General features: G+C 36.1%; 1 protein-coding gene across 2 annotated transcripts in view; it reads right to left on the bottom strand.

Annotated features, from left to right (window-relative positions):
• The window catches only part of plppr1 (phospholipid phosphatase related 1), a 73,185-nt gene that overhangs the window by 17,327 nt on the left and 37,431 nt on the right, over positions 1-18,427 (bottom strand). For both annotated transcript variants that reach the window (XM_028025334.1, XM_028025333.1), the window contains exons 2-3: positions 17,109-17,216; positions 6,812-7,000 (exon numbers count right to left, since the gene is read on the bottom strand). In XM_028025334.1, coding sequence (XP_027881135.1) covers positions 6,812-7,000; positions 17,109-17,168 — 249 coding nt within the window. In that variant the 5' untranslated portion in view covers positions 17,169-17,216. The remainder of the gene's footprint in view (positions 1-6,811; positions 7,001-17,108; positions 17,217-18,427) is intronic.

Genomic DNA, 18,427 nt, shown 5'->3' with positions numbered 1-18,427 from the left:
TTACTAATGAAGAATTTTTATTTAAAACCAAAAACAGATTCACTTTCACAGCAAAAAAGGAACTGTGACACTGATGAAAACTATCTGAGAGGATCAATATGTGATGCATTGTGGAGTGCTGACTCATAGTAACACTTAGCTTTAGGCAGAAAACTCAAGCAACGTGATGCGTTTTATTTGTGGCACAAGGATTGCTATGGCACATTAGATGAGCACACCCAGAGCAGCACTTTCTTAAAGCACCAAAAAGATAATGACAATAAGTAATTATAAACGTTCGAGACACAAAGAAGCATATGGACTGTAATATCTTATTGTAAAAGAACAGATGGTGTGTGTCTAGGAATCAGACAGCTTTAACAGTTACAACCATGATTAAGTGCTTCTTGATACTTTGAAATGAGTGCGGTGGATATCTGCTGAGAAAGAGGTGAAACCTGAGATAAGGAAAAGTGACAAAGTGTACAACTAAACATTCATCATGCTCATCTTCCCTGAGTGGGCTTTAAAACATAAGATTAATGAAAAGAATAGTACTGGATAGAAAATGTAAAACAAAACACTTCTTTTTAAAAAGCTGATACAAAGTGTCCCACCATTATGTTTATACAATTTCGTAGAAATTGCAGGATGTATTTTCAAGCTTTCTGCACCGTCTGTATGTCATAAGTACAGACTTTAACATCTTTCAGGGCTTTTAAGACTTTTAAAGTGCAAGTAAACATCTTCCCTGACTACTCTATCTGCCCTATGAAAGAGGTGGACTTCAAGTCCCTAATCTCAGATGGTATTATATGGCCGCCCAACTAACATCAGCTACCCACTACTTTTGCCCGACGACACCTCCAGCCTGGGTAGATATTGAACAGCAATCTGTTCCAGATTTCCCCTTAAATACCTTTTTATATTCTTCGGACCTAAAGACATTAAAAAAGACCACAAAAAAACCCTTTTTAAAAAATACGATTACAAACTGGTATGCAGCACACAAACATGTAGGTGAGCGTCCAGAGCTATCACAATTTACCCCAATCTGGGGTAATGAAAGGTTCATCCCAGGAAAAAATGATGGAGGATTTAAACTATGGAAAACCAAAGGCATTCAGAAAATTAAAGATCTGTATGTTGATGGCAAGTTACTTACTTTTGATCAGCTATGTAAGAAGTATTTAATACCCCCGAAACATTTTTTTAAATACTTGCAATTGAAAAACTTTATGTCATCAAAACTGAAACAAATAGTTGACATTCCACCCTTAACAAAAATAGAAGAGGTGTGTGTTGGAGACTCAAAAGGGAAAGGTTTTCTCTCTGTGTTCTATAATTTGTTAATGCTTTCCTCTAGGGACTCGGCAATAGATAAGTTGGACGCTTGGAGAAGAGATACTTTCGAAGATATAGATGAGGAAGACTGGAATCAGGCCTGTTTAAAAGCACAAAAACAAACGATAAACACACGATTTAAACTTTTGCAATATAAATGGCCTATGAGAACCTATATAACACCAGTTAAGCTTCATCATATGTCCAGTGATATCCCAGATACTTGCACTAAATGTTTGTTTGAAAAAGGAACTCTTCTCCATTGTTTGTGGGAATGTCTTAAAATTCAGAAGTTTTGGAAGGATGTTATTGGGTGTCTATCTGAATTGTTTAAGGTAAAAGTCCCATTAGAGGTTAAAATCTGTGTGCTAGGAATATACCCAGAGGAATTTAAACAATCACAGAGGAAAACTAAATTGATAGACTATGGACTTCTTCAAGCCAGAAGATCTATAGCATTATGCTGGAGAGGCATGGATGCACCCTCCCTGGGACTCTGGAAGAAGAAAATTGCAAATTCGCTCGGACTGGAAAAGCTAACATACATCGCCAAGGGTAAACAACAGGATTTTGAGACTCTCTGGGAGCCATATATGAAGACCATAGGGACTGAAGGTGGAACTTATTAATGGCTGTCTTCTCTACAGTTTCTATTCATATATTGTTCTGTTATTTTTCTTTCTTTTTTCTCTAAGTTAATCTAAAAGATTTTTGATATTTTTGGAACCAAACAAATGCAGGTTTGGAGGGTGAGTGTGGGAGTGAATGCAAGAGTGTATAAGTACATGTTATAATGTTAAGTTTGTTGTGTGTAAATTTGTTATGTCAAAAAAGAGAAAATTCAATAAAAAAAATAAAAAAAAAACATCTTCCCTGTGATTGCATGGCAGATATTTTTCTACAGTAGACATGATTTAAATTTTGTTATAATAAAAGTATATGATGATAGAAAGCAGGTAATGAGCTAACTGGTAGGTGGATGGGTAAAACGGACGGGTGGACAGATGCATGCATTTGACAATGGGTTAGGGAATAAAGTCTGAAATATGTTTTATTACTTTATTTTCTTTGTCATACTTAATAAGACTTGTAAAATCATTCTATCAAAACTCACATTCAGACTTTTTAGAAACTCTGTTTTGTACTGATGTCTAAGCACTATTAGCAGAAAGGTCACTTAGAAATATTTAAATAAAGAAAAAATGTAATTCTTTACTCTTGAATAGAAATGTATTGACCATAAAAAATGGATTTTCTTTAAAAAAAAAAAACAACAACAAAAAAAACTAAATCCTAAACAGAGTCTCTGAAGTAAGCCCAAGGGTGCTGAAGAAGCTCCTTATATCAGTGACACACAAACAATTATTTTCTCCACAGAAAATAAAGTGGCTACGCTTCACATACCACCACCACATACAGCATACTATTGCCAGCCAGATATATAATTCTTCCGATTTCCGTTAAATTGCCAAGCCGACCCAAGGAGTTACCTCATTCAGTCTTCACTCTTTGTTGATCTGCACCAATTTTTGAAAAGTTATATGCTTGGTTGTACCAGAGCTAAAAAGATGGACCGAGAATAAACAGTGCAATCTGTTTCACAATTGATCTCTACTTATCGTAACGTAACATGTGGGTGTTTTTATTTATTTATTTTTTTTTATGATGCAATAAACATTTATTAAATACACAAAAAGTAGACTGTTTTTAATCCCAAAATCAACATTGATGAACTGAAATAAAAAGTGAAAAGAAAAACTGAAATTACTATTATTCCATTATAGTAATTAATATACTTTAGGTAAACAAAACAACCTCAAGTTGAAGAAACTTTTAAAATCCATATCAAGATTAATATTGTCACCAGTTTAAACAATGTTAATACTCTTGCATAACACACTCTTGCACACGTATGTGGTCTGTTTTGACTCATTACTTCACATGCTTATCACTATAAAATTGGAGAAATTAATCAAACAAACAAAAAAAACATATATTATGGTTTGTTTTGATAATGGACAGGAATCCAGTCATGATGTCTGGATTAAAGTGTAAGAATGGAGCAACACTGCCACCTGGTGGCTAACTGCTGCAAATTTCACAGGTGGTATTTCTAACCAATAGTCTTTTGACATGCGAAAAGATTATCAACATTAATAATTACAAGTGTCAAGATGAACAAGAAAATTAACACAAAAATATAAAGGGGGCATCATTTAGCATGGAATGGGAATAAAATAATAGACAAAAATTAAAAGAGAAACAAATAGAAGAGGTTATCGTGCTTGAAAAAGACTTGGATTATCAGCATTTACTGCCAGATACCACATTAGTTTTTTGTTGCAACGATCGGTTGAGGAAGCAGCATCATTGCTAATGACCGAAAGACGCTGAGCACATTGATAAATATGGCTGGATCTGTATGGGAGACTGCACTGGAGTCTCTACAGCTCAACGTTTCAAGGTAAGTATTTGTAAGCACCATCCATGCAAAAAGTCATTTCAAAAAAATAATTAATGAGGTAGGAACTCTGTAAAATACAAAAATGCAAATTCAAAATAGATGCATAACATTTAACATTTATTTAAAAACACAGATTTAAAGAAACAAATGGTTTCTACATATCTCAGGTTTTCAGATTTGGTTCTAGAACCAATGAGCATTTTAAAGAAATGCTTTATCCCTTTGCTTAGCTTTATTTCTGAGTAAACCCATGGCTCTCATGACATGGGTGATTAAAGATACTTTTACAACAATCTAAAAATAAAATCATGTACTAGAATTCTTTGTATCCTGTTTTGCAAGAAATATTCTTTAATTAAAGACTTTATTAAATGACAAAAGTTAGTCTATAATGATGTGTTGGTTTGTTATAGGCTCTGTTATCTGTAGCCTCATTGAATCTAGTTCAACGCCAATCTCACTCTTTGCATTTTTGGGACCAAAACTTTCTTTTCTGTAATTAGCTGGAGAAAATTCTGACCCATTTACTAATTTATAATATTGACACATCGATGCTGTGGCTGCAGTGGACTGTGGTCATGAGGTGAAGCAGAAATAAAAAGTCATGCATCATCAAGTTACCATAATCAGAGCTAGAGGAAGCTGATAGAGATTAGCCATCAGGTGGCCTAAAAATTAAAAAAAAACTCTACATGGGATCTGTGTTTCCTAAGATTTGCAATTACTAAATGACAGAAAGTAGCCCAAAGCTGCCAAGGAAGAGGAATGTGCAGTGGAAGTGTTTGTTAGAGTAAAGCTTCACACTTCAGTACTGCAATTACCAGCAAATGTTATGCTCAAAATAAAGATTAGGCTCAAACTGCAGGATATGACCAGGCTAGAGCAATTTCATTTCTTCTTGTTTTATGATTAATGGTTTCACAACTTTAACAGGGTAGAGACAGATTTACATAGGTTAAAGTGCTAACTTTATAATTTTTCCTTAAAGAATGTTTTAAAATTACTTTCAATATTTGCTGACCTTTAAAAACAGTGTTGTACTTGTCGCATTGCTTTCTATCTTCCAATATTTTCTAGTGTACTGAAAATCATGTGTTATGTAGGTCAAAACATGGGAAAGGAAAGGAGAATTGGGAAAACACCAAGTCCAGGCATGTCTTTGAGATATGTGTGTCAGTTTGGATACACTGCTGTTCAGAACAGTGCATGGGCACTGGGATCAAGTGTGTGGAATTCACAATGTTCAATTGTGCTAGAATGCAATTTTGCTGTGATGCCACCATCCCATTTTATTTACCATATTTTCCGGACTATAAAGCGCACCTCTATGGAGCCCCCTAGTGGACATGGGGAATTTTTTTCTTTTGCGTTACCTCGCAATACTTTTGCATTACCTCACAATACTGTACTGGTCAGTTATGCAGCATAATTGAATACTGTAAGCCTTTCTTACGGAGGGTGCTGTATTTTCTGCTTTATTATAAGGTTATGTGAGGTTTTTCCATGAATGTTAGTATCTTTTTGTGAAATATGTGAAGTTTTATATCTTTCTTTAGGATAGAAAGGCACCACAAACCTATGATATAAACAGAAACTTTCCGTAAGTATGAAAGAAATAAAAATACATCCTAATTTGGACTATTTCTGAGTTATTATCGCGGGTCATCTGACAGTTTTGATTGTGTCTCTGTTGTGTTCATAGTCTGAAAGGTTTAAAGAGCTGCTTTCAGTGCCGCTCCATCTTAGCCTTAACAGACATACACATGCAGGGGAAAAAAATCGATTTTCAATTAGTGTTTTGCACCAAACAGTTAATAATAATAAACAAGTTTTCACTGAGGCTCTGTAAGAGCCATATGAATGAAATAAGTAATTATTGATATGACAGGAGCACGCGACTTTGACACTTAGGTGTGTCGACGTGGGAATGACATCACCAGGTATGAATAGGAATAATACTGGCTTTGTGTGTATTAGGAAGCAGTGAGCGGAGCGGTCAGTCCTTGCAAAGTTTGGAGCATGATCATCAAAATGGAATAAATTGATAATTGTGACAGAACAAAGACAGAATTGTGTTTTGCGAGGTTTGAAGTTGATTGATACATGGACAGATGAGATTCCCCAAGTTAACCCAGTGCGGCCCTTTACCATCATTAGTTTGTCGTGTTTTTAATAATAAAAACTTGTTTATTTATTTTTTTACACGTGTTCAAGAAAACTTTTTATCATGTTATACTGTTATTCCCTCACCAAAAACATACTTGTAGTGTTGCTTTTATTCTTTCCACCATGTTTGAGAAATCCTTTAATCTCCCGTGGAAACCATACAGGGATGCCTGAACGTGTGATCTCACAAAGCACCAACTATTTCCACAAAGCTCCTCCTTGGAGCTGCAGCCTCCAGCTGAGCTTCCACCTCACAGAGCACACCTCCCTCTCGCCTTCTCCTCACAGCTCCTCTAGACTAGTGGCAGCAGCAATTAGAGAACACCTGGTGGAACTGTGTGTCTGCTGAGCTTATCAGACCAACTACATCTCAGTGCAGTAGTTATAAACAGAATAACTGACAAGCATGACTGTGATGATGTGTTGAAGGGGGAGTGTTGGAAATAGTAGGAGCTTCTTAAAGAGACAGAGGCCAGTTTTAAGGTGCCAAATTGTGAAGTCAAATTTTTTTTAAGTTATGTTGAATATATACTGTACATTATTTTTATAACAACTGAAGGTAACCAGGTTAGCTGATTGTGCTGTGAAATGGCACAATTTTCCTGGAAAACACATAATACCAACCCATTAATAAAAATATAAAATGTGCAAGTATTTTATTTTAAATACAACAAGATATAGTTAAAATATTTCATTTTATTAAAAACCAAAACTTGAAATTGTGGTAAAACAATAAAAATAAAAAATAAAACAATCAAGGCACAACATGCATATAATCTGTAATCCAAAATATAACAAAGCCATAAATATGAGAATTATCACAGGACAACTTTAGTAGAATAATTTTTTTTTACTCACTATAACAGTGGGAGCAGCAGCGACCACGCAGTAGAGGATGAGGGGAGGGACGAAACTGGACTCCTCAGTGCCGGGGTATGGCTTCATCAGCTCGGCGTCGTTACAGAAGAAGCCCTGCACGTGTACACTGAAGAGGTCCGTGCACTCCATGTAGTAGGCCAGGAGCACGGTGCCAGACATGATGACGAGCTGCACAAAAAACATGTCGGGGCCAGATGGACGGAGAGAGCGGGAGAAAAGTGAAAGAGAGAGTTGTTAGCTTTTACTGCAAGTTAAGGCTGGTCTGATACAGATTTTAGGTTAAGAATCTGTTTTCTTGAACAGGGCTATTCAAGGCCGCTTCTTGAACGTTGCTCTTCTCTTCTCTCTGAGGTAATAACGCACATTTGAATCAAAACAACATAAATCCTCTAAAATTGTACATCTTTCTTCCTCTCTCTCCCCTTTTTTCCTCGATCACATGCTAACTCTTGTGATGCAAACCCTCCGCCCCCAACCCCTTCCACCCCACACACACATGCACATGCACACACAAACCATCATCATCCCTTTCCACTTCCCTCCCTCACCCCCTCATCCTTTTATCCCACTATCATCATCTTTTTGTCTCTGGCCTCCTTTTGATGTGTTTTTCTAAACGCAGCTGCAGGCATCTTTCATTTATATAAATATATTTTGTTTATATATAGCTTCTTTAGTCACCGATAATGGACCGGCAGTAGAAGAGAAGATGCACCACACAGCACAGCGGGGCTTTCAGTGAGGTTTCTAAAAATCAGCTGCAGTTGTGCTTTTCATCCGATGATGTGCTGCAACTCTAGCCAATCGAAGAAGCTGTTTGGGTTAACGTCAAACAGGACAGATGAAACGATTTCATGCCATAAAGCTGCCAAAAGCACTCCATAAGTGAAGAGAAGGCTATGTGGTGACAGTGTTAAATTTAATTATAGTTTAGGACAATCTGTACACTGGACTGTAGAAAAGCAGAGAAAATGTGTTGCATGCAGACAGCTGAAAAAAAAAAAAGACATATTTACCATTTTAAACAATGCAATAATAGAGGTCTGTGTGATTCTGGAAGCACGATCAAGAAAGCAGTGTGTAGTACCTGTGTCCAACACTAAGTGTCACTGTCACTACAGAAACTGATTCAGTCCATAAGACAGACATCTGATTTTGTTGAAATCTACCAAAAATATTCAGTAGATTTCCCCAAAATTCATGTAACTAGTGTAAATACTGATCAAGGGCATGTGGAAGTGGCACTGAAATAACTGGAATTCAAACTGTTGTCGGATGGGTCCACTACAGACCAGCTTTTAACTTTTTGTTCTTCTGCATTTGTCTTTTTATAGACGTATGCATGGCCAAGTGCTTCTAGTAAATTCTGTCTCTTTTCAGAAATGATTCATTAACAGAGCTATGGCTGCCATTAATCATGTGAACTCCCTCTGGTTTTCTTTCCTATAGAAAGTACCTCTGGCTCAGGGCTTCTGTTTTTTTTTTTGTTTTGCTGCGTCAGTTTTCTAAACTGAGCCACATAAGTTTTTCATTCCTGTCATCTCGACCCATTTTCCTGCCATGGCAGATGCTTCTCAAATTGATCTGGCTCTACTGGAGGTTTCTTCCTGTTGAAAAAAAAATTAGCTGTTCACCCACCCTGTTACCACATTCATGCTCATGATGACAAATTGCTGTAAAGTCAACGACAAAGTGCCATCAGCAGCTGAGTTAAATTGATAACCTTTTCCCAATTTATCTTAAATGAATAGCTGTAACATTTAAACAACAAACTTGTGATTGTTTTAAACTATGCACATTTCTGCAACAAAGTATGATATCTTTAGAGTCAAGCCTCTCTTTTTTATATAAAAGTATTTTGATTAAAGTTAGTTTTATAGTAACAGTCTGCAGGAAGTCATCCGGAATGTTGGTGTTCTGAAAAAACGTGTGTTGATGGTTAACAGTGTTGCATTGGCTCATCCAGTCTTTTAACAGATGGCTATGTTGTGGTGTCCAGGTGTGAGTGCGTCTGTATGTGTGTGTGGTGCATGCTTCATCTGTGTGTGTCTATGCAAATCTTTGCTTGGTAACAAAATATGTTCTTCCAAATTATGCAGTGAGTGAAGGCATATTTTACAAAGATCACATTGGTAGCTATTGCTCTGAAAATCTGAAAAATTTTAATTGCACTTTATGAATAAGATGCTTATTTGAAAACAATATGCATTCATATAGTCTATGTACTGATAGTAAATTGTCACAAGTGTGCCCACAGCTATCAGTAACAAGCAAATTAAATGTCAGATTAATACAAATAATCTTGATGCTTTTCATAATTTTGAACACCTTTGCAAATAAGCTCCAACTATGCAAAAATGCTTGTTATTCATAGTTTAAAGTGCAAATTCCTTTACTTCCCAAAATGTCATCTACTGCAGGAATGCAGAAGTGTGTCAGGCTTAGGGGGAAATGCATATTAAAAAGGCTCAGACAAAAGATCGCAAGAGATCTACAAACATAAAGTAAAGAACATTGCAGCACTTAAAAAAAAAAAAAAACTTGACCTAATGTTTTACTATATATTATGGAGCTTTAAATGAAAACAATATTTTGCTTGAAACTGCAACATCTGCCTTTGGGGAACAAAATAATTCAAAAACAGGAAAATTCCAAGTTGGAAGACACAGAATATGAAAGATGAATCAAAAATCATCAGATGACCAAAAACGATTTTCAGCTTGACTGACTCCAGCCAATGACCGTCAGAGTCAGAGATTCAAAACTCGAGTATTTTTTTATGCTGATCACATTACATTTTATTGTTGTCTATGTACTCTGCACTATATTGCTAAAATGCCACTTAGTTATATTTCCCTGCACTACAAATCCCAGAAGCCTAAAAGAAACTAGTGAGCTACTAAACATGAGAAGCATCATCAGGCTGTTTCAAGTTGCTAATATGGGCCACGAAGGAAAAGCAATTTCTGTTTTTCCAGCTTCAACTGACTCTTCAGTTCTCGTGTCAACAAGTCCGTGACAAAACACGTTTGGTCGTGAATCAGTGCTATAATTACCTTTGGATAAAAATGTCAAAGTGTGGTAACTCCAATGAACTGAAAATAGAGGTGCAGTCTAATCCCTGGTGGCTGCTTTCGCTTTTCTGTACAGTCTTCATGAGCTGGTTTTATATGACAGTTCTACACCTGAACAAATGTCTTTCTGCAGCTTAAAGTGTAACTTATAGGTCTATTAAATTCAGTCCTCAGCCCGCGTCATGCTGCATTAGCAAAGTGAACAGCAGACCGAAAAGACTGGCAGTCATAAAACGGTTCCACAGATATTCTTTAAATGTTAGAGTAAAACATGTACCTCGATATACAGAATACCACAAGGTATCTGGGCAAGGGGAATCCAGGACAAAACATTAAATTCTAAAAATTGTTTATTAATCATAAAGTATCATGATAATAAGGTGGGGCTGCACAGTGGCGCAGTTGGTAGCACTGTTGCCTTGCAGCAAGAAGGTCCTGGGTTCGATTCCCGGCCGGGGTCTTTCTGCATGGAGTTTGCATGTTCTCCCTGTGCATGCGTGGGTTCTCTCCGGGTACTCCGGCTTCCTCCCACAGTCCAAAAACATGACTGTTAGGTTAATTGGTCTATCTAAATTCTCCCTAGGTGTGTGTTTGTGTGTGAATGGTTGTTTGTCCTGTATGTCTTTGTGTTGCCCTGCGACAGACTGGCGACCTGTCCAGGGTGTACCCCGCCTCCCGCCTGGAACGTAGCTGGAGATAGGCACCAGCAACCCTCCCGACCCCATTAGGGACAAGGGTGCACGGAAAATGGATGGATGGATGGATAATAAGGTGTTGAACTAGCAAGTTATCAAAACAAATTGGACAATGATTATAATCATTTTTAATAAATTAGCCGGTAACACTTTGATCTGCCTAATTAAGCGTAGGTATGCTTGTAGAGTCAAAGAAAATTTATGGTTTTGTACCACAAAACAAGCTTGAAATTATTTACTCTTTTCCAACAGAGTACCAGAAACATTGTGAGGTTTTCTCTAGTTATGTATTATTTGGATGATGGTAGTAAAGAACACTTCGACTTATTCCTCAGTTACAACCCCTGCACCCCCGAAGTTTTACATTTATTTCAAAAATAAATAAATTAATAAATAAATCTCTTAAATAATTATGCATTCATTCTAATACTGAATTATTTAGAAGTCTGACTGGCAGTAAAATTGAAAATTGAGCACAATTACCATCTTACCTTCTTTCTTTTCATCTTCAAACCCTTTTTTCAAAATTGTCCTCACTCAGCTCTATCCTACTTTTAATAACTTGCATACAACAAATCTAACCTGAATTGTCACCTCCTCACATCATAAAGTCAGACAGAAAGGTCTTACATAAATCCTGCGCAAACTCACAGACTTTCAGTTCACTGTCGAGTTATGTTAGCAGACTAGAAAAGATACTGACAGAAATAGGCATCCAACTCTAACCCGTCAACTACAGAGCCTGGCATTACAGTTTTGATGTCAAACTGAAGCAACATGAGAGCTATTTTTTCGTATTTTCCTCAGCTTTTGCTAAATTTACTTTAATTCTAATGCTATCTACCATATTATAAATCAGCACCACTAAAATTAACAATGATTAAGATATTATTTTAAAGCATTAACAAAAAGCAAAATCTGTTTGCAAAGTACAACTAGTGGAGTAAAGTTCTTCTTTTTTTTATTGAATTCTGCTCTATTCTTGGATGCCATGTACCATATTCCTTTAGATAAAAAAAAAACATCAGACAATTATGGGATGTTTTAGGCTTCAGATGGTTTCACAACTAATTTGAAATATAACAGCCTGTGCTGACAGCAGATTTTTATTGAAAGGAAGCAGAAACTCTCCACTTGTAGTCACTGCTGCATTTCCTGTCTAAACCATCAGCTTTAATTAGCCCATATGCTGATCAGTACCTATCCAGAATGCAGTTGCCTGATGGTAAATCCCATTGCTCAGCAGTGCAACCATGAAATAACTGATAAAAAAAAAAACATCAGACCCTGTGAATCACTGTTGACTGTTTCCTTGCTTTGGAGATGACAAACATGGTGATTTCACATGCTGGAAAATAAAATGCTGAGGAAGATAAAAGAATATAAAAATCTTTTAAAGGGTTCAGAAGCCTACAGTGCTTATTAAAAGTGCTCACCTCCTTGGCTGCTTTACCCTTTTTTTTTTATTTGACTGATTTGACAAAGGGAATTTACAAAACCTAACCGTTTGATATCAAAGTCAAAACTGATTTTTACAAAATAGTGACAAATAAAAATATTTCACATAAAATAAGTGATTGCATAAATATTGACCCACTTCAAGTCAGCATTTAGTTGAGGCCCCTTTGGATGCAATGACAGATCGTCATGTCTCAATCGGGTCTACTCTTCAGGACGCTGCATTTATGCTCCATTCTTCCAGGCAAAACTGTTCAAGCTCCATTATGTGCCATAGAATCAGCAGACCTTTTTAAGTCCTGCCAAAAATTCTCTGTCAGATTGAGGTCTTGGCTTTGACTGGGCCACTTCAGAACATTCACCATGTTAAATGTCCTCAAACAATTTCTGTGTAGCTTTAGCTGGAGGCTTCAGGTCTTTGTCTTCCTGGGGAAAGGATGTTGTCCAGAGCCGTAGTTTTCTTTTGCCCAGGATTTCTCTACAGTTTTGCTGCATTGAATTTACCCTCTACATTTACCAACTTTCCAGGGCTTGATGTCAAGAAGCTTAAAAGCTCCATGTTGTTCTCAAAGAACTTTCTTAAGATTCACCATCAATTTTCACAGTTTTTTTAACCTTCTATGAGTGACTTTCTCATTGTAGCACCGAACTAGGTCAGTCACTTCAAAGAGGTTTAATATTTATGCAATCACTTATTTTATGGTAAGTATTTTCAGTTACTTGTCATTATTTTACAGAAAAAAAATTATTTTTCCATTGAAGAGGGTTTTTTTTTGTAATATTTTGTCAAAAAAATCTAAATTTTGTCCATCATAGGAAATAAAAAAAGAAACACATCCAAGGTGGTGAGCACTGTATATTACTGATAATATAATGCTGTTTTAAGATGCTGCTTTAAGGCTTTTGTTTTTTAACAGAAATCTGACGAGTCTACTTTGACCCGTTTTTAACAAAATGTATGCCTGCAGCTTATTATGTAACTTTATTCAGAGTATATCCGTTTTCGCCTCCGTCTCTACAGATTGCCTTTTCAGATCTGCCTTTGTTCATGTCAAATAAGCGATGTTTTACTTCCTTCCTGTTTATTTTTCCCCCTTCCACTCTGTCTCATCATTGCTTCTTATCCCCTGTGTTCCCGCTTCCTAGCAAACAGTTTTCTCTTTTTTAGTAACATCGTTGCTTTCTCTCTGATAGTGTGAGTTTCTTCATTGCAGCAGAATGTCATGGAAGCAAAATATAATCAGGATTTTAACTAACAGACGAAAAAGTGCCACAAGTGGCATGTTCAAGAATAACCATCTTTTATGTCGCACAGCCCCTGGCATTGAGCTACATGTTCATCGCCGTGTCCAATCAGGGTGTTTTCTTTAGGTCATGTGACAGAGGCATCCTTCTGCCTTCTTCTGTTTGTGACAGGCAGGGTGAGGAGGAAGGAGGGACAATAAAAAGGACAAAGACACAAGTAAGCAGGGAAGCACAAACAAAAATAGGAAAATGAGAGACGAATAAATTAAATTTTTTTTTTTTTTTAAAATATAGTTAAGCTATATTTAAAAGGAACGAGCTTTCGCTGTGGCGTTAAAGGAAGATGTTGGATATTACAGAGACATGAACCAAGAAAAGCTGGAAAATCCTGAGAAAAAATATATAGAACATATATAGACAGACCCATGACAACAGAATAATAACATGGAGACCACAAGGTCATTAAAAACAGTGTTTAGATCAAATGACATTAAATAGAGCCCTAAAATGTACTTGTCATTGTAAGTACAAATGACCTACAATATCTGTGCTATTTAAGCAACTGTATTATGTTTGAAATAATAATGCAATAATAATGCAACTTTTACATTTGTATTGTGCCAATACTAATGTAAAAAACTAATTACGTAGTATGTGATTCCTTCCATTATAATCTACAAATGTATTCAGTTATATTACCTGAGGGTCGGCCTTCCTGCTGAGCAACAAAGTACTTTCACAGCAGCAGAACGACTTTCATTCCAATTCTACAATACTGTGTTCAGTTGTGCCTTTTGATAAGTCAGAAGAGTTTTGATCCACCATCTTATGGATGTGTGTATTAATGATATAGAGAGTGAAGTTTAACTGTTCATGTCCAAGGCCTCTTTGATGCCTGCAGCTCAGAAGACGCTTTTCAGAAACAATGGAAGATTTTTAACCTGAAGCTAAATCAATTATCTAAAATCGTTAAAATATTTAACTAACTTTATGCTTCTACTACACAGTTTGAAATGTAAACATGCATCCACATTCACCGGCCACTTTTCTAGAGCTGGTTTAGATTATCTTTTCGCTTCAGAACTCGTTTGATTCTTCATCCACAGATTCAACAATATTCCCCTGACAATTCGATATATATTGACACTCAGCTTTGTGATACTATGCATCAATCTGCTGGAAGGTGTGTACATTTTTGAGATAAATCAGAAAATTAAGGAAAGCAGTCCACATTTGAAGTAATGCACATTAGGAGATGCTACTATCCATTGTTTGGTTGAAAATAAGTTTTCCCACCATCTTGAACTAGCCTTCCCATTCTCCTCTCATGTAAACAAGGCATCCACAACATGTCCAAATTGATTTAAACCCCTTTCTTCTCCCATTCTGATGCTCCTTTTTAAATTGAGCAAGTTGTCTAACTTGCTCAATTTAGTTAGACAAATTGAGCAATTTGTTGCTCACACAGCAAAGCAGCTGTGTGACTAGCTGCTTTGCTATTTGTATTAGCAAGTAATTGTACCCAATAAAAGGAGCCATTGAGTGTAACTTGACAGAACCTGCTCATATAATCCTGGGTTTTGATTTCTTTTTATTGCCAGACATTCTTCAAGTATCTTCATTTTCTAAAAACTAAGGTTTAAAATCTCATAAAATATCTTCCCATAAAGTATTCATTATTAGTCTTGGAGGAATTTCAGTGAAAAGCTGTTTAATAGCTTTTTACTTATTTGACGATATGAAGTAAAGAGCTTAGAATTCCCATGAAACAGAAATCACTGTGGTAGATGGAATTGCATAACTCCATTTTGTTTTTAATCAAATAAATTAGACAAGCTTGTCTTCTCCGGAAATAATCTTATGAGTAACACAGGCCATCGACACCAGACATTCACATGAATTTCTAACTAAAACAAAAATTAAAAAAAATCAACACCTAGATTAAAACAACAGTAAAAGAAATCCAATTATAATTTGAAAAGCAAGGATATGAGCTCTTTGGTACCGGAACAACATAAAAAACAATCTTTATGGCTGCAATCAATATTTAGATCCCCTCTTATCAATCAGTAAAGTGGATCTGTTGGAGAGATTCAGCACCATATCTGTCTGAACCCCCCGTACACGCAGTTGGCAGCATTATACAGAAAAGTGTTTATACATCAACAATGTAATTAGGGTTTTCCTTCAACTCCTTCCCAGTGACACATCAGTAAACAAACTGCAAAGCCATAATTAGCAAAGCCCAATTAAACATTTAATGTCAGGTTCTAGCCATGACACTGGAAAATTATCACATTGCACAGCAATAAGGCACAGCAATAGAGGATAATGCAATAAAATAAATGTCATAAAGCAAAACATTATTAAATATTTATCTTATTAATTGATATTAAATACATTTCTCTTGCAATTATAACATATTTTGTAGTAAGATTTTTTTTTTACTTTTTATTTTCAGATTAAAAAAAACATCAATATAATGGGTCAAAAATAATAATAATGGGATGCAAATAAGAAATCGCTCAAAGGACTGAAAAAGCCAAATGAAAAAGTATTTATCCTCCCTAGACAAGTGTCTTCTGTTTGATGTTTTTGGTGTTGAAGTTTTTCCGATCAAGCAACTTTTATATGGCAAATCATCTCATTTTCAAAACATCTTGATGACACAGTAATTTGACCAAACTGGTTTCAGTGCTAACTTTGTGCCAAGTCTTTGTTTTTCTAACAGAGTCCTAACTCTGGTTCTAAACCCTGGTAACAGCCTAGCATTAATTCAACGTAGGATAGCAGGAAAGAACCACTTTAAATCAGGAGCAAGATCAAATCAAAACACTGTGAAGCACTCAGAAATACCTTTTGTTTCTTAAAACAGCATTAATAAATTACATTTGTATTTAAAGAGGCTATGATTGTCTGATATTAAGGTCTGTACAATATTCCAAACGTGTAAGTGTAACAGAAAAGCAAACACTGAATAAATTTATGAGGGGCCAAATGAGTGCTAATGAGAGTATAATATTAAAAGAAAGGGGAGAAGAAAGCCAAGTGTCCTGAGACATCTCTCTGATTAAGGACTTTCAGCTGACACCATAATTAAATATGGATAGGCTACAGAGCTCTCCCTCTCTCACACACACACAGAAATAAACATTATGCTTTCCACTTACTCTACTCATTTAGGCTCTGGTAAGTTGTGTATAATTCTCCTAAAAAAGGTCATTTACTGTTACAAAAATCCTCACTCAGACATACATATCGTTTCTGTATCACTAGAGAGTTGGAATAAAACAATTACAGTTTTTAATGGCTAGCAGTGAAATAAAGATGATCGGTATTAACATTGACCTGTTTTAGTTTGAAAAATCAAAAGAGGAAATGCTGCAGGACTACTGTGACAGAATTTAGACATAGACATACTCTGCTTTAAACAACATTTTGAAACAAATCGCAAGAGTTTCCAAGTAGCTTACAGTGTATTTTGTGATCTATCATGACACAAGCTAATAAAGAAAAAATAAATAAATCAGTATCACTGTAATCGTGCTCAACTCTCTAATGCAGTACAAGCAAAAAGTCAGACTTTAACCCTCCTTTAAACACAACAACAAAAGTAACTAGTGTTGCAGCAGGTTTTCCACATAACCCAACAGTAAATGTGAACTTTGATAAGTTTTTTGTCTCTCCCTGAAAGGCTGCTACAGTTCATCATGAATCCTCGATGAATCTACATGATCACATTTCTAAGAATTGTATACACTGGACTTTTCATTTGCACCCATGAGCCCACACACAGCTACTTACCTCTACAAAGATGAAACAGGGGATGATGGAGTAGCTGCGTAAAGTGTTGTGGGACGCCATCTTGTCTCCAAGGAGACTATGTGCTCTTAAAATTCAAAGGAGCTCACTCTGTGGAAAACATAAAAAACATCAAGTGTGAGCTGTCATATGATCATATCACACACTTTCTACCCATCGCAACCTGTTTTAGTGGAACTACCACTGTGATGTTGATGTGCCATTGGAACAAGAAGACCTATTACTATCAATATTTGATCAATCACCAAGTCAAAGAAATTTACCGGGTTTCCCTTCGTAGGCACCAATTAGCAGAACTTTTTTTTTCTGTAAAATGTAGTAAATCCAAAAACTGCCACTTTGTGTGGCCTGTAAACATATCAGTCTATTTTTTAAATTAACTTTGCTTTGAGTGTTCAAGAAAGAATTGCACTATCAGACAATAATAATGTACTGGGAAAATTCAACCCATTCTCACTCCCTACTCGTCATATATTGACGCAGTGGAAGGTCCGTCGGCGTCAAATGTTGACGCGTGGGGTTTTACCCTATGCCTTACCGTAATTTTTACCCTAAACCTAACCAAATCGTCGGATTTTTGAAGGTTCGGCAGCGGTTACGAGAACCCTTCGCGTCAATAATCCACGTAAAACATGTGACCTACCCAAGTCGTCAACAAGTGACGCTGAAGGAACCTTCCCAAGTCGTCACATATTGACGCGAAGCAAGGTACCTTCACGTCAATATGTGACGCATGGTCAGAAATCAATGTGTTGGAAAATTATATATATATATATATATATATATATATATATATATATACAGAGTATATATATGTTGTTGTTTTTTGAGAATGTTGGCCTTGAGACTCAACGCTAATTTTAAGTCAGAAAAAATATTTGTGGAAACGTTATCGAAAGGCTTTGAAGTGACACTTGCATTTCCACAGAAACAATTATACATGTGAAAAGACATTATTCCTAAATCAAATCAAATTTTATTTGTACAGCACATTTCAGCAACAATGCAGTTCAAAGGGCTCTGCACAAAACACAACAAACATTACATTTTTCCAAGTGCCGCCATTTACACATCAAATGTTGGTTAGTGTTTCATTAATTAAGATACAAAAGCAACTCAAAACAGGTGAGTTTTTAGTCTACCTTCAACTCACTGTTTCAGCTGTTACACACTTTTCTGGAAGTTCTGTGTTTGGGATGCAGAGCAGACCAGAACCAGAAGACCCGAGCGGTCTGGAAGGTTGACACAACAGCAAACCTTTAATGTATTGTGGTGCTAAACAGTTCAATGATTTATAAACT

The sequence above is a fragment of the Xiphophorus couchianus genome, chromosome 8 (assembly GCF_001444195.1).
Source record: "Xiphophorus couchianus chromosome 8, X_couchianus-1.0, whole genome shotgun sequence".
Classification (NCBI taxonomy): domain Eukaryota; kingdom Metazoa; phylum Chordata; class Actinopteri; order Cyprinodontiformes; family Poeciliidae; genus Xiphophorus; species Xiphophorus couchianus.
Note: the sequence above shows the minus strand (reverse complement) of the source record. Positions and strands in the feature narration are given on the sequence as shown.